Here is a 27,500-nt window from a genome sequence, read left to right on the forward strand (position 1 = left end):
CAGTGACTAGCACTGTTGCCTCACAGCAAGAATACCTATGGCATTGGGTCCTCGCTGAGCCATCTGGTGTTTCTGTGCGGAGTTTGCATGTTCTCCACATTACATCTACATTGCACTGCTGTACAGTAACGTGTCATTTGTTTGTTTTCCCTGCTGAAAAATCCAGCTTAAACCAGCCTAGGCTGGTTGGCAGGTTTTAGCTGGAGGACCAGCCTGGTTTTAGAGGGGTTTTGGCCATTTCCAGGCTGGTTTCCAGCCATTTCCAGCCTGGTCTTAGCTGGTCAGGCTGGAAAATTACCAGCCAAATCCAGCTAAAACCAGCTTGACCAGCCTGGTTTAAGCTTGCTATAGCTGGTTTTGGCTGGACTCCCAGCTTGGCTAGGCTGGTCAAGCTGGTTTTAGCTGGTCATCTCCCAGCCTGTCAAGCTAAGACCAGGCTGGAAATGGCTGGAAACCAGCTTGGAAGTGGCCAAAACCCCTCTAAAACCAGCCTGGTCGACCACTTAAAACCAGCCAACCAGCCTAGGCTGGTTTAAGCTGGATTTTTCAGCAGGGTTGGTTGTCCTAATTTTAACAGTTTCATTTGCCTGATTCCCGCTGAAGTGAGCGGATTAAGTGAAGTTCGATTTGGGGGATGTTCTGGGGGAGGGGTTTGCGTGACTCGCTGCAAGCTACTAGCCCGACAGTGGAAATGCGACATGATTTCAGCGTCACTGCTCAACCTCCCGGGCGATTGGCCTGGCCCGATAAAAGCCCTGGCTCGCACTGGCCCGATAGTGGAAACGCGGCTATTGAGATCGACCTGAGCTCAATCTCCCCTCGCCCTGCAAATGGGGGGAGCCCTGGGCTCGAGGATCCATTGAGCTCAGGGCTCTCTCCCGGGACAGCATGCCAAACAAGCTATGTATAAATCATGAGCTAAGCGTGAACTCTTGAAATTCCTGCGGCTTCTTTATTTAGCGCCGCATTTCCCCCATTCGTTTTCCTATAATGGGTCTATCTCTGCTCACACTACAGGCCAGAACAGCCATTTTGATGAATAACATTTTCACTTTTGTGCTTTCTGAAATCATTGATTCACTGTTTAATGGGGTATATGCCGAAGTATGCTAACAGGACTTTTAATTTGCCAGTAACCTGGGATAAGCGCTTCCGGTGAACTGTATGGCATTGCAAAATCGGCGTGTTTAAGGTCTGTTTTCTTTAAAATTCAGCGATCTCCACTGGCTGAGTGATATCTGATATACAGTGGGGTTCAGATTATACAAAAAGCACTGCATTAAATTACATTTCCCCGCCATGTCTTTATAATATGAGCATTTATTTTACTCCAGTGTGTTCAATGGAGCTTCTGCCGATTCTGACAGGCGTGTGTGAGAAGACGGCTTTTTGTTTCGTTTCACCCTCGAGGAACTAAATAAATACCAAAGCCTGTTTAACTAGTTGTATTTTAATTACATTGCAACATCGATGCTCTAAATGGAACCGTATAAAATGGAAAAAAACTCACAATAACAGGTCACCGGAAGTTTATCAGTATGGGAACAACACTAGCTAGGCATATACCCTACACATTCAATTCAATTTAATCGACTTTTATTTGTATAGCGCTTTTACAATGCAGATTGTGTCAAAGCAGCTTCACATAAATGGTCATAGTAAATTGGAACAGAGTAGTTCAGTTTTTTTAGTGTTTAAGTTCAGTTCAGTTTAGCTCAGTTCAGTGTGTCAGAGTGATTTATCTATACACGTGTGTGCATGATGACAGCTTAATATTCACTGCATTTACCTCCTACTTTGAGTAGTGTTTAAAACAGACACTTTTACTCTATTTGCACTACATTTTTCCACCCAGGCTCATTCTAGAAACGTAGCCCCGCGGACGTTTCTGGAGACCGCGAAATACGTCCTGGGAGGTACGTATTTGTGCAGTTTTTGTTTTTGCGAATCCGCTAGAGGCAGCTGTGCGCGCTTTTTCACGTCTCGAACACCTCACATGAGTGCCGTTTGCGCCCGCGCTGTCCTTGCGTAAAGCCGCCGGAGGCCGTTGTCAAGCGACCGTCTGTCCGACTGACTGACTGACTAACTGAACGATTGACAGGGCGGCCGGCCAATCAGCCGACCCACCCTCCTCATCCTCCTTCACTAAACCCAAGCAACGATTACAAAAGCCGTCCAGAAAAAAGAAAAGCCCTCGTCTAATTTTGACCGCGTTTTCGGATTTCACCGCATTCTCGCCCCTTTATGAACTCGTTCACTTTTATTTTTTGGATTCTGTTTATTGTCTTACCTGATTTCTAGAATCGATCTTCCCCGGACTCGAACCCGGTCGTCGTCGTTGTTGTGGCCGGCTCCCCTCCGTCGTAACACGACGAGCTAACCGGACAAACTGGTTGCGGCGGGAAAGTCCTCCACACGGAGGTGAGCCGTCAGTCGGCGAGCGCAAAGAGGAGTGGCGTCACACCACCCCGTAGTGTTCGTTTGAAACAATTAAATGCAACCATACGTACCTCCGGCCACTTAAATCGCGATATCCAGAAACGCCCGCGGGGCTACGTTTTCAGAATGAGCTTGGGTTCACATTTTTGACAATGGTAATTTTATATAAGTATGATTTTTCAGAATTCCATTCAATTCAATTCATGTTTACTTCTATAGCGCTTTTACATTGTAGATTGTGTCAAAGCAACATACAGTAGAAGTTCTGGTGAATTGAAACTGTGTCGGTCCAGTTTTCACAGTTGAAGTTCAGTTTAGTTCAGTTCAGTGCGGTTTAAATTAGGGCTGCAACTAACGATTTTAACCTCACGTCATCGACTTTCACTTTAAGATTTAAAGGATGAGCATTGCACCAGACCCTCGTAAGTGGTTTCGTTTGAAAGTGCAGAATCTATATTTTATGCACATATGCATCACCTCGGTTTTTATTCTACTGTACAAAAGTTATTTACACTTAAATATGTGTAAATAATGTAATAACACGTCCCAAGCCAAGCAAGCCAGTGGTGTGGAACAAACCTCACCATAATCAACAAAGAAAGTACATGGTAAAATCATGCCAATCTCAAATTTAGGATATGAGAAGGTGTCGTGATTGGTTGCCAGACATTCTTCTAGATGATTATAGGACTAATTATTTCTGGATGTAAAATATGCATTATACTTACATACGGTGATCCATCCAGCGTGTCTGTATTTACCACTACTGGTGGAGAGTTCGCCTGGAGGAGAAAGAGAAAAAGAGAGAAAATGTTTAGCGCAGCACTTATTAGAGATAATGACTGTGTTCAGAATATACCACGGTAACACTTCTTTTGCTGGATGCAGCACATTTTCTATATGCATGAAGCGCCTTGATAACCTTCTACACCAGCGCTCATTAACTAGTTTGACCCACATTTTCACAAGGTCATTATAGGCAGAGTCCAACCAAAAATGTGTATAAAGATGATAAAAACACATTTACTGAATAAATTTTAGCATGTGCATCAAAAAAAAGCATGTGATTTTGATTTATCAGGTCATGTGATTACAGATATGGGTGACATGGGATGATGATGATGAACCAATCCTTACTTACAACAATATTGCCTACAAGAATTTTCCACCAACAGTCAGACTATGTGTACACCTTATTGTCTTCTACGTATTACTGAGTGTCAACATTGCTGATTGTATATTGTTTAGTTTTTTGGGAGTACAGTTGAAACCAGAAGATTACATACACTGTATAAAAAGGCACATAACAATTAAAAAAAGCCAGATGTTAATGTGACTAAACGGTTTCTTCTTTAGGTTAGTTAGGATTATTAAATTTGTTTCTGTTCTGCTTAAGGGCAGAATAATGAGTTAGTTTTTGAGAAATTGTTATACCTTTTCTTGAAAGTCAAGTTTACATACAATAAGATTATTCTGCCTCTGTAAAAGCTCAGGTGATGAAGGTTTTGGAAGTTTCTGATTGGCTAATTGGCAACATTTGAGTTAATTTGAGGCACAACTGTAGAATAGTATTGAAGGAAAACCTCAAACACACTGCTTCCTTGTGTGACAACATGGGAAAATCAACAAGCCAGAATCAACAACAAAGCCAGATTACAATTGGCTAAACTACACTGGGAAAAATAATAATTGTTGGAGACATGTCCTGTGGTCTGATGGAACTAAGATTGAACTGTTTGGCCATAATGACCAGTGTTACACTTGGAGGAAAAGGGGAAAGCTTACAAGCCTAAGAACACCACCCCAACTGTGAAGTATGGGGGCGGCAGCATCATGTTGTGGGGCTGTTTTGCTCCAGGAGGGACTGGTCCACTTCACAGCATAGATGGCATCATGAAGAAAGAACATTATGTAGAAATACTGAAGCAACATCTCAAGACATCAGTCAGGAAATTAAAACTTGGCCACAATTGGGTCTTCCAAACAGACCATGAGCCTGAGCATACTGCCAAATTAGTTAAAATGTACTTTAAGGACATCAGAGTGAATGTTTTGAAATGGCCATCACAAAGCCCTGATCTCAATCTCATAGAAAATTTGTGGGCAGAGTTGAAAAAGCTTGTGCAAGCAAGACAGCCAACAAATCTGACTCAGTTACACCAATTCTGTCAGGAGGAATGGGCCAAAATTCCTTTAAACTATTGTGAGAAGCTTGTGGAAGGAGACCCAAAACATCTGACCAAAGTTATACAGTTTAAAAGCAAAGCTAAAATAATACCAAGGAAATATGTGTAAACTTTAGACTGTCCAGAAATGAATAAAAAATTCTCTCATTTTTCTGGCATTTAGCAAATGTAAATCATTTAGGTAATCCTAACGGACCTAAAATAGTAAACGTTTTGTATGATTTACCATCAGACATTTTTTTAAATGGTTATGTTCCTTTTTTTTAGAGTGCATGTAAACGTCTGGTTTCAACTGTATGTTGTTGTATTTTGCACTGTCATTGTAATTTACTCTGACTGTATGTTTCACTGTTGTTGTATTTTGCAAAGAGCACCACACCTGTTGTGCAATACATTATGAACACAATAAACTCTGTTTTGATGCAAGTACATAGTAGTTGAGGAAACTTAAAATAAAATGTGATGAAAATGGCCATTTTTTATTTCTTAAATTACATTATTCAGACACCATTGCCAAGATAAGACATTCAACGTAATATGTCGACAACGTAGCGTACAACTCTTTACATATTTAGTAAGCTATCTAAAGTTTATAATGTATTATGCAGCAGGCCTTAAAACACTTCACAGGTTCTTCAACTGAAATGATGTAATAGCAAACCACACACACACACACACACACACACACACACACATCTACTGGTGCCCTGCTCTACCCTCTATTACAGCTCACACACACTACAAGCAATTTATGGCTGTAACATCTGCTAGACCTCTATCGCTTTCCGATAAATTTGATTAAAGACACACACACACACACACACACACACACACACACACACACACACACACACACACACACACACACACACACACACACACACAAGCCTTGGAGTTGTGTTCAAAACTCCTGGCTTTTATCACAGGCCGATGCAGCCGCCCACATGATCACATTAACACACACTCAACTACACACGCTGTCAGAAACTCATTCAGCAGCTCGCTGGCCCACGGCTCACACTGAGAGACCCAGAGATCCAAAACATCCAGTGTGTGTGCGTGCGTGTGTAGCTGTTCTATAGCTCAAGTGTTAGAGTATAATGCAATAATGCCAATGTTAAGGGTTCGATTCCCAGGACAAGCAAAAACTGATATACGTGCGCCATCGATGCAATGCAAGCCACTTTGGATAAATCCTCTGCAGAATGTGTGTGTGGGCGACATGTTCTGACCGTTCTGACCCTTAATATCTCACATGTAGACTATGGAAGCATTTTTACACTAGGACAATATAAAGCACATATAGATTATTTGCACGCTTATTGTATTAATTGTGTAGCAGTAGTGTTAAAGTATTGAAAGCATTTACGCTCAACTCAAATAAAAGGTCACTTAAGTGTATTTTAAAAGAGCTCTCTTTCATGACTGTTTTTTTTACACACTTAAAATGGACAAGGATGAAAGGTTGGGTATGTTCAGTCACTGTTTTAATAATCTGTTGTCATGCTTTTTGTCATACTGACCCAGCAGGCACACAACATCATAAGACGTTAACGTTAGGTTAGATTTAGGTCATGATGTCAGGTGACCAAAATTCAATGACTAGACAGCTTCAGTAGACAACGTTAGTTTGACGTCCAATAGATGAATTATTAGTTTGTAAACATTCAGGATGCTTGCGTAGCGAGGTTGCAGAAAAAACAAAACAGGAGCACTAGCATTTACAGCGAGGGATTGACATCCGATGCAGTGCAGAGTTTGTTGTTGTCTTAGAGATAAGTCATATTGATTACATATTATATATATTATTTACATAATGATTTCAGTGTATTATAACAGCTCGTCACCCAGTGATAAGCACAGTGATTCGGCAAAATTAACGTTAAAGTGAGCAGCGTTAGCCTGACAGGTCTATTTGCGATAGCACTCTCCCAATGGATAATAGATACGACTAAATGACCAAGCGTCCAACCTAAAATATACAATCTCATTGAAGCTCCGAGTGATTTTAAAAGAGAGAAGTTACAGGTCTACAAGTCTTTGAATGCCATCAATGTTGTTCTGTGTGGTCATGTGCAAGAAAATATGTTGCAGGATTACCAGATTCAACAGTATGTAGGGCTAAATACTAGGGCTGGGCGGTATATCGAGATGGGGAATCATATCGGTATATCCCCTAACACGACTTAGAACTAGTGAATATGAGGTGGTTTCACTTTCGATATGCGGTATGAATTCATCTCATTTTGGCATTTTTAATTCTTGCGAACACATTCAGGTGCTGCTTGTCACTTTGACAAGACTTCTACGTTCGTTCGTGCCGTCATTTGCGAAAGAAATGATCGCTAAAAGGTTTCTGATAAACCGATGTGACAGCCGTAAGCGCTGTGTGAAGCGTGTGCACGCAAGAGGGAGTCAGACTTGTCTGGATTTGTCTGGCACTGCATGTTCCTCCATGTCGCGTCAGTGATGGGTCGTTCTAAAATGATTCGTTCATTTTGAACAAATCTTTTGTATAACTCATGGAGTGAATCATTCATTTGAGCATGCGCATTATGCAGTATTATCCAATATCTTTCATATCGATATGGTTTAATGCCACACGTGTGCATTCTGCTGGAAACAGACCACTCCAAGTTAGCACACGAGCTCCACTTGCACAAATGTGCGCATGCTCAAATAAATGATCCACTCCATGAGTCATACAAAAGATTTGTTCAAAATGAACGAATCATTTTAGAACGACCCATCACTGACGCATAATACGCTGAAATCATTATGTAAGTAATATATAATATGTTATCAATATAACTTATCTCATGGAGGAACATGCAGTGCCAGACAAATCCAGACAAATCTGACTCCCTCTTGCGTGCACACGCTTTACACAGCGCCTACGGCTGTCACATCGGTTTATCAGAAACCTTTTAGCGATCATTTCTTTCGCAAATGACGGCACGAACGAACGTAGAAGTCTTGTCAAAGTGACAAGCAGCACCTGGATGTGTTCACACGAATTAAAAACGTCAAATGGGATGAATTCATACCGCATTTCGAAAGTGAAACCACCTCATATTCACTAGTTATAAGTTCATTATGTAATATATATTATTTAAAAGGTTATTGGTTTAAACAATTATTAAAACTTTAAAAAAAAAAGTAAAATAAAAAAAACATTATTTGTCTATAAAACTTTTGTTTTTTCTATTTTAATATCTCACTGTTAGCTACTCTTTTAACAAATAACAATATAAGAATGAGAATTATAACGATTATAATAAAAGGGAGATAAACCCCTGTGTGTGAATTCTATTTTGCTCAAAAAATCTGTTTAATAAAGTTTTAATAAAGGCCACTGTCTCTAGCGCATGCTTTTGGACTGTGGGGAAATCAGAGCACCAGGAGGAAACCCACGACAACACTGAAAACATGCAAACTCCACACAGAAATGCCAATTGACCCAGCAGAGCCACCATGCCGTCCCATATTCTATTATTGTAAATATGAATATAAATATAAATATACACGCACACACATACACACACACACACACACACACACACACACACACAGACACACGCACACACACAGACACACGCACACACACAGACACACGCACACACGGACAGGACCTCGTCACCTGAAGAAGTTTAAAATAAAAGTTAATCAAGAGAAAGTCAGCAACAGCTTCTATACGAGTCAATATTTCTAACAGTACCACATCCAGCAGTGTTTTCTGTAAGATAGGTCAGTAATTATGCTAAAATGTGTGCACTGGTGCATTAGCAGGAGATGCAATCACTTCAACTGGGCCTCAGAGCTTCTGAGAAAACAAAGCTAGATTACTGAGGTGGAGTGGAGAGTGAGTGTGATTACGCTGATGAGCTCTGTGATTAAAGCCGAGCACACACTATACTATTGCAGGGGTTTTGTGTGTCTATGTCAGTTACTCTGTTATACTGGACTCCAACAAAGATGTATATGAAGATGTCCTTATAAAGATGTATACAAATAATAAATAAACTGTCATGGTCACCAAGTAGAGACACTTGTCACATCTGCCACTGAACTGGACTACACTTCCCAGAATCATCAGCACCTCACACCTGATCCTCATTAATTTTGATTACACACACACACACACACACACACACACACACACACAGCTGAAGGACATCATTGCTGATTACATGGACCATGTATACACCGCTCACACACACAGATCCAGTTGCTGAGTCTTGTTTCCTTGTAGTGATCGTCCCATAGCGCATTCCTTGTATTGCCTAGCCATGTTTTGACCTTTTGTTTTGTTTGTTTATACAGTGGTCTCTCGTTTATCGCATGAGTTACGTTCTAAAAATAACCCGCAATAGGCGAAATCCACGACGTAGTCAGTAAAATTTTTTCAATGGTTATAGCTGTTTTAAGGCTGTAAAACCCCGCACGACACTTTATACACTTTTTTTTCAGACAGGCATTAACATTTTAGCACTTTTCTTTTGTTTAAACCCTCTCAAAGTTCAAACTTTCGTAGAAAAATAAGTCCAGTATTATAGATAGAAAGCAAATCATTTATTTATCCAATAATGGTGCCCTACAGCCACGTGACTTCTACCCTCCTTCGCACAGTTCTTGTGCGATGGTAAGCATCTTTCTCTGCCTTTTGGGTGCTACCGCAGGTGCGTTTGACGGTGCAGAAGGTTTTGTCGACATTGTGGGGGAGAAAACTTGCAAACATAGAGTTCAGCACTTGCTAGTGATCAAAGATTTATGTAAATTTGCCGAGCTAAAATCATTCTGTACAGTACAGGAGATTGATTTACAATGGTCTACAACAGGGGTGCTCAACCCTGTTCCTGAAGATCTACCTTCCTGTAGATTTTAGTGGCTACTCATTTCAAACACACCTGCCTGTAATTATCAAGTGTTGTTCAGGTCCTAATTAATTGGTTCAGGAGTGTTTGATCAGGGTGAGAGCTGTGTTTTGCAGGAAGGTAGATCTCCAGGAACAGGATTGAGCAGCCCTGGTCTACAACCAGCCAGGAAGCAGAACACAATGTAATGTAGAAAAAAGGGTGAAATTGCACAAATAAAACCTGCGAAACTGCGAGCCCGTGAAAAGTGAACCACGTTATAGCGAGCGACAACTGTACTATTTTAGAGTTTGCCACCTGCCTCGACCCTTTTGCCTGTTACAATGTTTACTCTTTTGTATTGTCGAAGTGATTCGGTTTGTTCCTGTATTGAATGTCTGTCTATCAATTAAAGCTGCGTTTAAATCCTACCCCATGTAGTCTTGCAGGACTCCCAGAGTTCATCAAGATTCTTTGGATTGATCTTCAATGCCTCCTCTATCTTACCCCAGACATGCTCAATAATGTTCTATCTGGTGACTGGGCTGGCCAATCCTGGAGCAGCTTGACCTTCTTTGCTTTCAGGAGCTTTGATGTTGAGGCTAAAGTATGAGCAGGAGCGCTATCCTGCTGAAGAACTTTCCCTCTCCTGTGGTTTGTAATGTAATGGGCAGGCTGTTGAAGTTGACATCCACTCTGCAGATCTCTCGCACGCCCCCATACTGAATGTAACCCCAAACCATGATTTTTCCTTCACCAAACCTGACTGATTTCTATGTGAATCTTGGGTCCATGCGGGTTCCAGTAGGTCTTCTGCAGTATTTGTGATGATTGGGATGCAGTTCAACAGATGATTCATCTGAATAATCCACCTTCTTCAACTTTTCCAATTGATCTGGACGACAAGACTAAATTTATATATATATATATATATATATATATATATATATATATATATATATATATATATATATATATATATATATATATATATATATATAAAACAGTGGTCAAAAATAAACAAAATTATTACCATCACATAGACACGACAGAAAATGTCAGTTTATATAATAATAATAATAATAATAATATTTTAATTTGTTAACAAGTGTTGTATAACTGTCAGTAATTTGGGATACTGCACACTTACTCATGGCACAAAACAAACTGTGACAAATCACAGCAAAATGACCACAGATGGCTGTATAATTGAATATAAGTGAATGGGAATTCATTCACCAGCAGATATTGTGAGGCTACTTTCATGTAAATATACACATCTTAAAACATCAAGTCCATGCATCACTTAAGAATCTGTAAAGCACGGCTGACATGCTGTGAACACCACCCACAGGAATTATATATTGGGCACGCACAACCAGACGTTCATCCACCTGGAAAAGCAGGCCTCAAATAATGCACATTTAATCATTCATGTAAGAGCGTTAATAAATTATAACCATCGTCTTTTCACTTTGAACATATTTGGCACAGTTGCTTCACAGGACTCCACTGTGTGCATTGCTAAAAGTTCCTCATCCATTCAGAAAGAAAAAAACACCACAGTGTCAAAGCTAGACTGCCGGAACTCCACCATTATGAGCCCATAATAAAGTGAACGATGATGAAATAGAAGGTAACTCATAACTCAGAATCTTACATTACGCTTACAAAAAATGAGCAACTGTCATAAAAGATACTGTTATCTGTTTTAACCCATGTGCACTGTTCAAATTTACTACCCTTCTGTTATGCTCGGGGTGAAATCATCCACTGAATTAAACTGCTGTAAATAGTGCATCAGATAATCAAAACCTTTTTTGCATAAATCTGTTTATTAACCTCAGTCCTGATCAAAACAATTAAATGTTTTGAAAAATTACAGGATTTTAACTCTTTAATTGCCAAGTTCACAAATTATGTCACTGATTTGGTAAAAAAAAAAAAACACACACACAAAGTGAAGTTTCACAAACTAATTTCGAGAGGAGCACGTGATATGATTAACCCAGGCTCATTCTGAAAACGTAGTCCAGCGGACGTTTCTGGAGACCTCGAAATACGTCTTGGGAGGTTTGTATTTCTGTAGTTTTTGTTTTCGCGAATCCTCAAGAGGCCGCTGTGTGTGCTTTTTAGTATCTCGAACGTCTCTCGCGAGTGCCGTTCGCGCCCGTGCTGTTCTCGCGTCAACCCACCAGAGGCCGCTGTCTGACTGACCAAATGATTGACTGCGCGACCGGCCAATCAGCTGACCCACTCTCCTCCTTCCCTGAACCCAACCAGTTTTACCGATTGACCCGCTCACTTCTCTAAACCCGAGCAACAATTTAGAAAAGCCGTCTAGAAAAAGAAAAACCCTCGTCTGTTTTTTTTTTTTTACCATGTTTTTGGATTTCACCTTGTTCTCACCCTGTTATGAACTCATTCGCTTTATTTTTTGGATTCTGTTTTTGTCTTACTTGGTTTCTGGAACCGCTCTTCCCCAGACTCGAACCTGGACGCCTTTATCAACTCCTCCTCTCTGCATCTGAAGTCCGCCGACGCACACGATGAGCTGACCGGACAAACTGACTTCAGCGGGAAAGCCATCCACACGGAGGTAAGCGGTCAGCCGGCAAGCACGAAAGGGAATGGCATCACACCGCCCTGTAGCGTTCGCTTAAAAAAATTTAATGCAGCCATACGTACCTCCCGGGACGTATTTCGCGGTCTCCAGAAACGTCCATGGGACTACGTTTTCAGAATGAGCCTGGGTTGGATATGATTGAGCTGGACTGGCTTCTCATCTGTAATCAGTAATAATCCAATCAGAGTGATCCAAGCTTATTATAAATGGATCGTTTTCTCCCTACTGCTCTATCTTCGTTTGGAAGAATCCCCCCTTCCACCCCATCTCCTCATTTTCCTACCTTCTCTAAGGGGGAGCTCTCGAGCTAATCTCAGATCCCCTGATATGCTTATTGACTGGTCTCAAGTATCTCCGAGCTCAGAGTTCTCTCCCAGGGCAGCATGCCAAACCTGCAATAAATGCTAAGCATAAGTGGGAACTCTTGAAATTATGTGTTTTCAATAGAAAAAGTAATTGTGGATTGGCTTTTTTTTAACCTTTAATCATAGTCTTGGACATGTGAACGATTAGTAGCAACATTGGCTTTGATGCATTGCTAGATTTTCATTTTTTCTCCCTAAATTAGGGTGCTTTCACATCTGTAGTTTGCTTCATTTGGTCCGGACCAAGGGCAACAAGTGATACATCGTAGCATTTTCTGCCGTCTTTGGGTCGTTTTCACACCACACTGATTGTTTTGGTCTGAAACAGTTGAAAAGAACCAAAATGCAGTCATCTGACAAAACCCACATCACTCATTGGCCAGATGTTGTTGAACGTATTTCCTAAACTGCTTTTTGATTGGTCAGAATTAGTGTGCAGAAAAAATGCCAATGGAACACCCGCAAGTAAACAAACCGGCAGACACAAAATGTCGCTTTTGACTGTGGAAGGACGACTGCGCTGGCTGTGTATAATATAAATTATAGTTTAGCTACATCACTTTAGAAAAACGGTTAATTTCAAGAATGAAGTGCGGCTGGAAAACAGTGTTTTAATGCATTGCAAACCTCGAAGGTGCATCGCACGTCAATTAATTTAGCTAAACTGTGACATGGTTACCTTCCGAAAATATTAGCAAAGATTCATCAGGTAATGTTTTTGCCTCTTTCTCTATTTAAATTGTTGGCAAAGCGCTGTAAACAAATATTTTTCCTCTACATTCCATAATGCACAGCACATCGGTCTACGGCAGCTGGATTATTTGGTCTGCTTTTGGATTGCTACATTCACACCTGCCCAAACGAACCGCACCAAGAGGGAAAACGAACTCTAGCTAAGTGTGAACAATAACAACGAAATCACCATGCCACAGTCAAAGTCACTTAAATCCCCTTTCTTTCCCATTTTGATGCTCTGTTTGAACTGCAGGAGATCGCCTTGAACATGTCTACATGCCTAAATGCATTGAGTTGCAGCCATGTGATTGACTTATTAGAAATTTGCGTTAACGAGCAGTTGGACAGGTGTGCCTATTAAAGTGGCCGGTAAATGTATTTCCCGGTTCTCAGAAATTTATCCCTGGGCACATTTTCCCAATAAGCCTGTGTTGTTTAAATCGAATGGGGTCTTACTATTTCATACCCGCCTCTCCAGTAGGTACTTTTACGCTATTGCCGAGAGTGACCCAAAGATGCATCTAAGAGTGCTTTCACATCTAGACTTTTGTTTCGGAACCTGTCTCGTTTGCCCAGTTAGCACAGTTCCTTTGGCAAATTTGAAACCACCAATCACGCTGGGATCCGCGCCATACCAATCGCTTCGAGATAGCTTGAATGAGGTGGTCTTGGCTCGATGGAAACAAACTCTGATCGACTGTAGTGAGAAAGCGATACGATCCAAGCCCGGTTACATCAGTGTTTTATGGATATGTAATAGGCATACGGCTATATAAATAGAGAATTATGAGTAGGGCGGGAGCCAGGAGGTCATTCAACAGACATCCCAAGTCTCGCAGAAGTTTCGGGAGCCCCACCTCTCCCTCCCGCTCCTCAAATGCATCGCGCACCCTTCTCACCCCTCCCTACTGCATCCCTCCTCGCTCTTCAGGCACGTCACGTGCACTTTGTCAAACACCCCCAAACCACTACCATCCCCTTGACAGCTGAGCGGGACTCTGCAAAATAAACCGTGAAACTCTGACCAATGTGAGGAGAGTTTACTCACACGTTACTTGTTTTAGCTATTTTGGTCCGTTTAGAGACTTTGCTGTGTGAAAGCGAACCGCACCAAGAACAAAGAGCAACAATGTAACAATTTTAATCCCTCTAACGGAACAACTGAATCGATTCACAGGTGTTAAAGCACCCTAATGCCGAGTTCAGGCTGCAGGATTTTCAAAGTAGTCGTGTCACAGATGTTTTCACACTGCATGACTATCTGGGCTAGCGTTTCGTCGCTACTTTGTTTACACTGCAAGATGGATCGGCGACAGGGACTTTCACATTGCATGACTTAACTAAAGGAAGAATCGCCGACAAGTTCGTCCAAACTACGTCTCATAGTCAAAAACACGTAGTATATCTTCTGTTATTAACTACATAATGAGAAAGAAGCCTTTAATGGGGTAGAACATGTACATGTTTGCTCACCTGGGTTTAATGGGAATTAGCCATTTCTCCTCAACGTTGATAATAAACTAATTTCTTTCTGTAAGAAACGTCAACAGACACGGTTGCTCCTGAGTCCTGTCAAACCTCCACTAGTTTTCTTTTCGGTCCAAATAAACCGAAAAAGAGCGCTTTTAACTTCTCGCCCAGCCTCCCGCTGGCCTGCAGCAGGTATACACACACACACACACACACAAGTGTTTGCCGCTCTCTCATTGGCTGTAGGCAATCGCTGATGTTATTTTCAGTCAAAACTCAATTCACACGGCATGATTTGATTCGCCGACAGCTCCAGATATTTAGCACGGCAAATATCTCGCAGGCATCTGCGACTCATCGGCGATTCTCTCAGATCGCGTCTTTGATAGTTCATACTGTGTGATTGTCATTCACGTGCACGAGCAGCGATTTGCCTGTGATTTCAGGCATTTGTCGGCGATTTCTCAAAACCTGTCGGCGAGCCAAAATCGGGGCTAAAATCACGCAGTCTGAACTAGGCATAAGAGGATGAAAATAAATACTAATGGCAGGAGTAGAGACAAAAGAGGACTGAAATGATGTAATTTAATCAAAGTACGAACTGAAATGATGTAATTTCGAACAAAATCTGGCCAAAACAAAGTTCTTTTTGAGTTTTGTTTTAGCAGTTTCTCTGCAGGCACACGACATCGTAAGACGGTTAATATTAGGTTACATTTAGGTCATGATGTCAGGTGACCAAAATTCAATGTCTAGTCAGCGTCTAAGGACAACATTATTTTGACGTCCAATAACAACATTAAATTACGTTGATATTTGGTTGATTTTAGGTTGTGCTGGAAATTGACCAAAAATCCAACATCTGACAACGTCAAAGGGTAACACAATTAGATGTTGATATTTGGTTGATTTTAAGTTGGTCATTGGATGTTGACGCCGATGTTGGGTTTTGACGTCAACTCGATTTTCATTTCCAAACAAAATCCAACGTCCCCACGATGTTGGGGTACGTTGGGGTTCAACGCCAATCTGATCATGTTGACATCCTCTGCCTGCAGGGTTAGATATGATTGGGAATGTAAGCGGACAGCTTTCTCCAGGTACTTTTCTTTCGAATTGCTTGAAACCAATAATAACTCCACAAACTGTTGTCTTTGATAATTGACAGCATGCTGCTCACAGAGTTTCCACTGGAAATAATAACACACTGAGAATCCTCCATTAGGAGAGGAAGGCGGGCCTGAATGGCGATGTGTGGGTGGAAAAAGCTGCGCTCTCCTCTTTTTCCTCGCTCTCTTTCCGCTCTGTCCTTCACACCAGATTTCTCTGCACCTTCATCTTCCTCTCAGCTCTCTCGCTGTTTTCTGCTGATTTGTTGTGGTGCAGTCATCGGCTGATTAACATGAGAAGATGCTCTGTAGCTAAAGCATGAAATTAGCCTCCTACCCTCAAAACATTACTGCTCTCCTTCACATTTCAGCCTTTTTTCAAAAGATATGAGCTCTCAGTATATACCGGCAGTCTTTGTAAGATGATGATGACAAAGAAGATGTATGAGACAAGGATTTCCAGAGTGATTGTGTGGTTACGTAACCCCAGTGTTTCTTCTGGCCACAGGCAGAATGAGTTCAGTCTTACACACACTAACACATTAGTACTTGTGTCTGTCGTTGTTCAAAACAACGCTGAAAAATCATTATTATTATTGCACTGCTGTGGTTTCAAAAGATTTATTGATGCACAAGCACTTGCCATTAAGCCACACAAAAGATTAAGCATTACAGTGATTTGACCATGTTATAGGGTTTCTTAAAGGCATAGTTCACCTAAAAATACCTTCAAATGATAGAAAGAAGATATTTTGAAGAATGCTGGTTGCTTGCATCCATTGACCTCTTTAGTAGGAAAAAAATACTATGGAAGTCAGCAACCAGCATTCTTCAAAATATCTTCTTTTGTGTTCAACAACTAGGTTTGGTTATATATTATACGATATATTTATTATATAAAAGTAGATAAGAAATTATTTAAAAATTGGTTATTTGCCTACAGTAACTAGCTATTAGCTATTAATATTTATTTTAATTTAACCATTATTCTTAACATTTTGTTTCTTAATAATATTAATATTAATTAATATAAGTTTTAAAGTTGTCCAATTTTTGGGGTGTTGGCAGTTCATTCCGCTGTGGCAACCCCAGATTAATAAAGGGACTAAGCCGACAAGAAAATGAATGAATGATTTCTGTAAAAAAAAAAAAGCAATACCCTTATTCAGCAATTAAGAATGCATTAAATGTACAGTTTACCCAAGAAATGAAAATTCAGTCATCATGTTGGAAACCTGTAACTAGTATTTGTAACTTAGTATTTGTTCTTCCTACAAGGAATGTTAATGGTTACAGTTTTCCAACATTCCAATATTTTTAGAATTGTTTCTAAAAATAAATTCAAACATTTTGGGTCCCAGCAACCAGCATTCTTCAAAGTATCTCCTTTTGTGTTCAACAGAACAAACAAACAAAAACAAAACTCCAACTGCTTTGACAAGTGAAAGCTAAATAAAGTAATAAATTTGTAACAAGCAAAGTACTTTCTATTAAGCCACAAAAGGCTGGGGTTACAGTGATTTTACCATGTTTAATGGTTCACTGTGTTTGGACGGTTCACTTAAAATTGAAAACTACCTCATCATTTATTCTCCCACATGTAATCGAGTTTCTTTTTGCTATTGAACACAAAAGAAGATACTTTAAAGAATGCTGTTTGCTGGGACCCTTAGGCTTCCTTAGTAAGAAACAAAAAAATACTTTGAAAAGTCAGCAACCGGCATTCTTCAAAATATCTTCTTTTGTGTCCTATCAGGTATTTTTTTAAATTTTTGATTTTATTTTTTAGAAACAATTACAATGCCTTTTTAATATAGATTAGCAATAAATAAACATTCAGTACAATTGGTAAACATTTTTGGAGACAGAAAGAATTTCATTAATTTATTCATTTTCTTTTCGGCTTAGTCCCTTTATTAATCTGGGGTCGCCACAGCAGAATGAACCGCCAACTTATCCAGCAGATGTTTTACACAGCGGATGCCCCTCCAGCTGCAACCCATTACTGGAAAACACCCACACACTGTCATTCACACACATACACTACAAACAATTTAGCCTACCCGATTCACCTATACCGCAATGCCAACTGACCTAGCCGAGTGAGAGCGCTACCCACTGTGCCACCGCGTTGCCCCAGTAAGAATTTGGATTAATTAATTAAATAATTTAAAGAAATACCTTTATTTAGCAATTAAGGATGCATTAAAAGGACAATTCACCCATAAAAATTAAAACTCTGTCATCATGTTGGAAATCTGTAACCATTGACTTCAATAGAATTTGTTTTTTATTCAATTACCAGAAGTTGCCAGAGTGGAATGAACCGTCAATTACTCTGATATATGTTTTATAAGACAGATGCCTTTCCTACCTTAAAAGTAAAGAAACAAACTTTTCATATATTGTGTAAAATTCCTTCTTTCGTTTTCCTTCGGCTTAGTCTCTATTTCAGAGGTCGCCACAGCGGAATGAACCACCAACTATTCCAGCATATGTTTGATATAATTGCAGAGGGAAATTGACAAACATTTTCAGTGAACACGATCTACTAATGATATTTAGTATTAAAGAAAAATAAAATAGCTTTTACTTGTACCCACTTAAGACTTTTAAAAAAGGTTTTGTGGTCCAGACTTACATATATACCATGATCAAACACACAAGAAGAGCCTTAATGTGCAGAAGACTTCATTTTAAAAAAAGCATTAAAAACTCCTGCTGATGTTAGTTAAGGTCAGTGATGTTGTTGTGTGAGATGAAGGCGTCTGCTTGTAGGAGGATAAAAACACACAAGCACATCTGCCAGACGCTCACACTCGTCCTCTCATTATCACACACATCTGCTCGTTTCAACACACTCTCCATCCTTATTTTTTTCTTGAAATGTCTCTTTACTTTTCAACACAGCTTGCTCAGCCTAGAATGCCACAGAAATAGACAACTAAGACGCAAGTGAATGCACAAGTATACAAAGCCAAATAAGTGCTAAAATTAGAGCGAACACAACTAAAGCATTGTTCACAACTAAAGGCATGTGCTCTTCATTTGCTAGCAGACTCTTGTGTCTACTGACTTATGCCGCTGTTTAAGACTGAACACACACACACCAAGTTCACAAAGAGACAAAAAGACTGGCAAACTACAGCATTTAACACACACTCTAAAACAACGAGATATTTATTTAACCCAGTGGTTGAGTTAAAAATGTTTGGTGTGTGTGGATTATTTTTAACCCTTATTTGGTTATTCATTACTAACTCAACTAGTTGGGTTAAATGTTTGGTGTTTTGTTGGGTTATTTTTAACCTTTTTTTGGTTATTTAATAACCCAGATGGGTTAACAATTTTAATTTCAAGAATTTCATCTAATAGTAGGGGTGTCACGATTTTGTTTTTTAATGGAAATCGATCGAAATTTATGCTCAATTTCTTGTCACCAATTCTGTATTGACAGAATTTCAAGGTGCAGCCTTGGGCTGGAGGGGGTCCGTTTCGGGGACCACAGGATCTCATCTCTGCTATTTGCAGACTGTTGGCTTCATCGAACATGGACCTTCAGCATGCACTGGGGTGGTTTGCTGCCGAGTGTGACGTGGCTGAGATGAGAATCAGCACCTCCAATCAGAGGGCATGCTGCTCCACCTGAAAAGGGTGGTTTGCCATCTCCATGTTGGAGGACAGTCCTTACCCCAGGTGGAGGAGTTCAAGTATCTAGGGGTTTTGTTCAAGAGTGAGGAAAAGGATGGAGCGTGAGATTGACAGGCGGGGCAGCAGTAATGCAGTCGATGTACCGGTCCGTTGTGTTACAGAAGAAGCTGAGCCGAAAGGCAAAGCTCTCGATTTACCGATCAATCTACGTTACTACTCTCATCTATGGTCATGAGCTTAGCGTCATGACCGAAAGGACAAGATCTCGCAAACAAGCAGCCGAAATGAGTTTCCTTCACAGGGTGACAGGGCGCACTCTTATAGAAAGGGTGAGGAGCTCTGACACCCGGGAGGAGCTCGGAGTAGAGCTGCTGCTCCTCCACATCGAGAGAAGTCAGCTGAGGTGGCTCGGGCATCTGTTTTGGATGCCTCCTGGACGCCTATGTAGGGAGTTGTTCCAGGCATGCCCCACCAGGAGGAGGCCTTGGGAAGACACAGGATATGCTGGAGGGACTATGTCTCTCGGCTAACCTGGGAACGCCTCGAGATCCCCCTGAGGAGCTGGAGGAAGTGTCTGGGGAGCGGAAGTTTCTGGGGTTCTCTCCTAAGACTACTGCCCCCATGACACGGCCCCGGAAAAGCGGATGAAAATGAATGAATGAAGACTGAATAATAATAATAATAATAATAATGTTTAAATTATACACCAAAGAAACAGTACATGAAATTTGATAGCTTGATTCAGTTTCTTTATAATAGCTTTTCATTTTAATAGGCTAAACTGTTTAATTTATTATGTATACTTTTGACTCTAACCTTGTAGATAATGATAATGGTAAAATATATTACTGACCGTTTCAACTGTTTACTTACAATGATACAGCTTCAGATGAGCATATTTAGTAATTTAGGGATTTTTTAATGCTGTTTTTCTGGGTGTGTGGGTGGTATCCTATATTTTCACATGCCAATGTTGACAGGTATGAGTTTATATTTAAAAGTAAAATTTTCTTACAGTCCCACAGTTTTACAACCTGATTGACGCTGATGTCTAAAGATTGCGGAGGCGTCTGCTTACATTTCCCTGAGGTTTCCGAGTCAGAAATGATACTGAAGACACTGAAGACATCAAAGATCCTCATCAGCACAGACTGAAGGTCAGACTGTCTTAACACACCATCTGTGTCATCTCTGTGTGTGTGTGTGTGTGTATATATGTTCTTGTGTGTGTGGTAGTAAAACGCCAGTAGGTCTAGACAGTCTCGAGAGAATTCACATATCTTCTTCTTGATGTTTAATGCAGTGATTGAAAGCTTATAAAAATAGTTTAATAAGATAAAGACAACGCGACTTCAAGCCTAAAGAAGAAAAATGTATAGAGTGTTGATCCTTGCTATACACAAAATATACAGGTAGCATAGCGAATCACCCTTGTGCTCTGATTTAATGACTGAGAGCGATAGGATTTTATTTCCATTTATTTCAAGAGTTCGCCGTTAGCTGAAGATTGATTATGGAGCGTGTTTGGCATGCTGTCCCGGGAGAGAGCCCTGAACTTGTGAGATCCTCGAGCCCGGGGCTGCCCCCCGTTGCAGGGCGAGAGGGAAGTCCGAGTTCAGGTAGGTCTCGAGAACTCCCCTGCTTGATAATGTTGGAAGTAGATTATTAACGCTATGAAGCGTCAATTTAGATTTGTCAATTTACTTGTGTTACATGTTTTTGGTCTGTGGGAGGAAACCGGAGAGCCCAGTGAAAACCCACGCAAACATGAGGAGAACACGCAAACTCCGCACAGAAACGCCGACCTGGCCAGGTAGTGTCTTAGCCGGTTGCATTCTTGCTGTGTGGCCATGGTGCTAACCACTAGGCCTCTGTGCTGCCCTGACAAGGAAATGGGAGGAGTAGGGGTGGAAGATGGCTGAAGTAAGATACTCTGATTATTCATAGTGGTTAAGGAGTCATCTGTGTGTGTAATCTTCAGCAGCACGTGTAGCCTCTGTTAGAGAGTAATTCCGTCATTCCAGAGTTTATATTAGTCCAAAAAGTGTTGATGATAGTTAAGCATGGCAGTTTGTTCACGTTTGCTGAAATAATAATGTGCTTCTTTTTTTCCGGCTTCTCCTTTGTTTTTTCGCGCTTCACTCTCGCGTTTGTCAGTTTCTGATAGGATCAGGTCCCAAAAGCACGTCAATAATTAAGCGCACGTTATTATCATCAGCTCAAGAAGTTTGTTATTACAGATATAGATACGTGGCGATCGCAAGCAAGAAAGCGAAACCACTCGCGCTTCAGACTGGCTCGTTAAAAACTAAGGGGGACAGGGTAAATCTGCTCTTCTTTTTGGCTCTTGTTGGCTGTTCATCAAGACAACAACAAGGTTTATTTGAGCCCGGATCGACCATGTCTTGTTATTATATGTATTTATATTTCCGCTGTAATCTCTCGGCTGTCTATTTTAAACATGGCCGGTCTTTTGTTTTCATTCTGGCTTGTTGTGTAAGCGAATGACGTATCTCTCCCTGCTAAAAATCCAGCTTAAACCAGCCTAGGCTGGTTGGCTGGTTTTAGCTGGTCGACCAGGCTGGTTTTAGAGGGGTTTTGGCCACTTCCAGGCTGGTTTCCAGCCATTTCCAGCCTGGTTTTAGCTGGTCAGGCTGGGAGATGACCAGCTAAAACCAGCTTGACCAGCCTAGCCAAGCTGGGAGTCCAGCCAAAACCAGCTATATCCAGCTTAAACCAGGCTGGTCAAGGCGGTTTTAGCTGGTCTTGGCTGGTCATTTTCCAAACAGACCAGCTAAGACCAGGCTGGAAATTGCTGAAAACCAGCCTGGAAATGGCCAAAACCCCTCTAAAACCAGGCTGGTCATCCAGCTAAAACCAGCCAACCAGCCTAGGCTGGTTTAGGCTGGATTTTTCAGCAGGGCTGTAAACCAACGGCGTTCAGCTGCGCATCAAGCTCCGCCTTTTGATACCCTTTCGAATGGGTGCCGAAAAGGTGGTACAGTATGGTTCAGTATGCCTTTTGACAGTTGAAACGGCCATAAAAGCATACCGATCCATACCATACCACTCAGTGGAAACCGGCCTTAATACAGTATGTTACATTTTCCACTTTTAAAACAGGAACAGTTGTGTAATCGGACTGTGTTCAGCTTGGCTGATTTCTTCAACAGTCTAACAGTGCAGGAATAGTCAAAGTCTCCGCAGCTTCACACCATTAAGCTGTTATCAGCTGAGCTGAGCTTTGCCTTTAGGGAGAGTCTGACTGCAGACCTGTATTACTGAAACAATAAAGCCTCAGCACTCTATGGCGTTTCAAACATCTAAAATACCCTTTACAAAATGAGGTGCTGGGTATAATCTACATTACCATTCACAAGACTATAGCTGATCTGTTATTTTTAGTTTTAAGACAAATTTTGTTTTATTAAAGAAGTCTCACCTTACTCCATTGATTTGCTCAATAATATCAACACCTGTGATATACTCTATACATTCACACCTTACAATAACATTATATTAGTTATTGTATAGTAACTATAGATAGTTAATGTAGTTAATTAATAAGTTAATGTTATATAGTTAATGTATAGTTACTGACATGAACTAATAATTAACAATACTTGTACAGCATTTATTAATCATAGTTCATTAAAATGCAAATTCTTGCTTGTTAGCATTAGTTAAACAACAATGAACAACTTTATTAACATCAACTAATGTTAACCAAGATAAATAAATACTGTAATAAGTATGTCAATGTCAATTTTATTTACATAGGACTATTATACACAACCAAAGGTAGACCAATGTGCTGAACAATACAAATCACAAAGAACAAGAATAAAATTATAGCTAAAACAAAAAAATTCTCACTAATATTTATTAAAACTAAACACCAACAAATCTCACCGATAGTTATTACAGCTAAAAACAAACAATTCTCACTGATACAATGCCAAATCAAAAAGTTTTCAACCTAGATTTACCAAACAGACAGAGATGATATAGACCTAATATAGAGGGGCAGAGCATTCCATAAGGTAGAACCAGCTACTGCGAAAGCACGGTCACCCCTGCATTTCAGCCCCGGCATTGGCATGTATAATAGTCTCTGGCTAGATGACCGAAGAGACCGACCAGGCTGATGTTCAGTCAACGGGTCTGACAGGTAGGAAGGAGCTAGACCATTTAGAGATTTAAAAACCAGGAGAAGAATTTTAAAAGTGACACGATAGTGCACTGGCAACCAGTGCAGAGCGCAAAACTGGTGTAATGTGGTCATATCTTTTGGTGCTGGATAAAAGCCTTGCAGCAATATTTTGGACTAGCTGTAGGCGGGATAGAGTTGTCTGAATGATCCTAAAATATAGCGCATTACAGTAGTCCAATATAGAAGTCATTAATGCATGCATTATTTGTTGTTTTCTAGATAAAAAAGGTTTGACTGTTTGTAAAAGTCGAAGCTGAAGAAAGCAGGATCTGACCACTGCGTTAATCTGCTTATCACATCTCAAGCCATCATCAAAGATAACACTCAGATTGTTTTACACATGGCTTCACAGAAAAACCCAATTCACCAAGATTTACTGGTGGTGTCCTAGAATAATTTGACGAGCCGAATAGTTTCAGTTTTTACATATCGTTCATTTATTGTTCATGTTAGTAAATGCATTAACTAATACAACCTTGTTCATTATTCATTAATTCTGCAATTTAGTTTCTTCAATTCCCCTATAGCGCATGTGTTTAGACTGTGGGGCAAACCGGAGCACCCGGAGGAAACCCACACCAACACGGGGAGAACATGCAAACTCCACACAGAAATGCCAACTGACCAGGGCCGGAGTGGGACTGCTTTTCAGCCCTGGAGTTTTTAAGCATTAGACCGACCCACCTCAGTTCACGACTGACTACATTTCCAATTCAGTTTCTAACTACACTATCACGTCTTTTTCAAGAAAACAGCTGCTTTAGAACTTCAAATGTTCAACAACCTTAGTTTTAAATGTCTTAACAATAAAAATTAAAAAAAAAAAAAAAGAATTACTTAAGTGAGGATCAAACACAGATCGATGATGTCTTAATGCAACGTGCTGACCACTGGACCACAATGGCGCTGTTATGCTTGTGTGGCCGGAATGATAGTTACATCATCATTACCCTGCAGGCTACATTTTGCTCATGGCGCTGCGAGACAATAAATAAGAAGAGCAGAGCTGCGGCAAAATAATGAATAAAAAGAGTGAAGCTATGGTCAAATTAATAAATAAATAAATCAAAAAAGTGTGATTGCTGAGAGTACACCGGCCCTCGCAGCAAAAAATGGACCGGCCCACCGGGAACTCTCCCGGTCCTCCCGATTGGCCAATCCGGACCTGCAACTGACCCAGCCAGGACTCAAACCAGTGACTTTTGTGCATACTAGCAGATTATCATCATCATCATTATGTGAATATATAACATTCTCCAGGCTGTATGTGGGCAAATGACAAGAATCTCCTCTTGTCTGTGTTTGTGTCAGTCTGCTGATGAATATGTTTGCATGGTAATCAGATACTCCTCCACTGGAGTGGGCTTCACGCAGACTCTCTCCGCATCACACACTGATGTCAGTAACAGCTCATCTGCAGCACTTAACACCGACACTCCAGAAGTCCTCATGTCATCGGTTTTTATTTTCCAGGAAATTTCGGTAATAATTCCCCTATAAATTCCCCTATAGTGCATGCGCTTGGACTGTGGGGAAACCTAAAAATACATAGTGGGTAAACAGAATCAATTGAATTGATTATTTTAGGCTATTATTTCTACTGATGGAAAAATGTCTAAATAGATAAATAAATTAAAATTAATGAAGAGAGGGTACCGTAGTTTGGAGAACAGACAGATGACAATTCTATGAAGAAGCTAAGCTGAGCTCTAACATTTTTATATATTTTTAATCATAAGTTTTTCACTCATTTGAAAGCATTCGATTTAGCTGGGTGGTCTCAAGGTCTTGAGGTGAAGATTAAATACTCTGTAAAAGTCTGTGTTTAAACATTTTGACACCTATTACTGAAGTGTGATGTTTTAAACCCCACTTGACTTTCTTCAGTTTTTAAAGAAAGCTAGATAAGTGTAACCACTGATTTCCGTATTTGCTTCATCTACTTTGGAAGTTGTTGGTTGCAGATTTTTTTTAACATTCTTCAAATTATCTTCTTTTGTATTCAACAGAAAAAGACACTCATACAACTTTGAAACCACCCGAGGGTGAGTAAATAAAAAGTGAGCACATATTAATTTTGGGGAGAACTATCCCTTTAAGGAAAACCATAAGACAGGGGTGTCATACTTTAGTTCCAACCCCAAATAGACACACCAGAACTACCTAATCAAGCTCTTTCAAGGTATACTAGAAACTTCCAAGGAGGTGTGTTGAAGAAAGTTGGAGCTAAACTATGCAGGACACCGGCCCTCAGGACCGAGTTTGGACACCCCTGCAAAGAATTTATAAATGGAAAATTTTTACTCATTAGAAAACATTTAAAGTACAATTATTTCTAAAATAATGTTTGACAGGTATTAAATATATCACAACATTGATACAAAATACCAATTTCATTGAGAGAGAGAGAGAGAGAGAGAGAGAGAGAGAGAGAGAGAGAGAGAGAGAAGGAGAGAGACAAAGACTTACCATAGGCTTTGATTTAGCTGTTAAAGGGAAAGAGGTTCTCAACTTTGCTGTCTTTTTTCTGTTGAATGCAAAGGAAGATATTCTGAAGAATGTTGAGGGAGAAACAACATTCTTCAAAATATCTTTTTTGTGTTCAACAGAGGAAAGAAATTCTAACTGGTTTTAAAATATACTCCAGTTTTCATTGTTTTCTTTACAGTTTTGTGTACTGATATACAAAAAATATTGTATGTACTGTAGTTTGATGAAAATTCATAATTATTTCTTAAGCTATAAAGAAGCTAAGCTAATTAACATTGATAATTGACACTTTACCCAACATATCAACTTAATTGAGAGAGAGAGAAAATGACCATGGCTTGGCTTTGATTCAGCTCTTAAAGTGAAAGTTCACCCAAAAATGTAAACTTTTCCTCATCGTTTACCCAAAGTCAAGTGGTTCTAAACTTTTATGAATGTCTTTTTTCTATTGAACACAAAGGAAGATATTCTGAGGATTGTTGTGGAAAAACCAACATTCTTCAAAATATCTTCTTTTTTGTTCAACAGAAGAAAAAATTGAACTGGTCTTCAAATGTACTCCAGTTTGCTTTGTTTTCCTCACAGTTTTGTGTACAAATATACAACAAATGTTTTATATGCTGTAATTTGGAGAATAGATGGATGGAAATTCATAATTATTTCTTAAGCTATGAAGAAGCTAAGCTAAATTAACTATTTAACATTGATAAACCGATTACACTTTATCCATTGACCGACATATCAATTTAATTGAGAGAGATAGAGAGAGAAAATGACCATTGCTAGGCTTTGATTCAGCTCCTAAAAGAATAGTTCACTTAAAAATCTAAAATCTTCCTCATCATTTACTCACACTCAAGTGGTTCTAAACTTTTATAAATGTCTTTTTTTCTATTGAACACAAAGGAAGATATTCTGAAGAATGTTGTGGGAAAAAAAGCAATAATTTTTTAAATATCTTCTTTTTTTTTGTTCAACAGAAGAAAATCGAACTGGTCTTAAAATATACTCCAGTTTTCTTTGTTTTCCTCACAGTTTTGTGAATAGATATACAACAATTGTTTTATATGCTGTAATTTGGAGAATAGATGGATGAAATTCATAATTATTTCTTAAGCTATGAAGAAGCTAAGCTAAATTAACTATTTAACATTGATAAACCGATAACACTTTATCCATTGACCAACATATCAACCTAATTGAGAGAGAGAGAGAGAGAAAATGACCATTGCCAGGCTTTGATTCAGCTCTTAAAGGGATAGTTTACTTTAAAAAAATCTAAAATCTTCCTCATCATTTACTCACACTCAAGTGGTTCTAAACTTTTATGAATGTCTTTTTTTCTACTGAACACAAAGGAAGA

General features: G+C 39.9%; 1 protein-coding gene across 7 annotated transcripts in view; it reads right to left on the reverse strand.

The window, feature by feature from the left end:
• Window positions 1-27,500, reverse strand: part of dlg4a (discs, large homolog 4a (Drosophila)) — a 226,871-nt gene that overhangs the window by 40,041 nt on the left and 159,330 nt on the right. For all 7 annotated transcript variants that reach the window (XM_073951680.1, XM_009302021.5, XM_073951679.1 and 4 more), the window contains one exon: window positions 3,168-3,221. In XM_073951680.1, coding sequence (XP_073807781.1) covers window positions 3,168-3,221 — 54 coding nt within the window. The remainder of the gene's footprint in view (window positions 1-3,167; window positions 3,222-27,500) is intronic.

This window comes from Danio rerio, chromosome 5, assembly GCF_049306965.1.
Source record: "Danio rerio strain Tuebingen ecotype United States chromosome 5, GRCz12tu, whole genome shotgun sequence".
Lineage (NCBI taxonomy): Eukaryota > Metazoa > Chordata > Actinopteri > Cypriniformes > Danionidae > Danio > Danio rerio.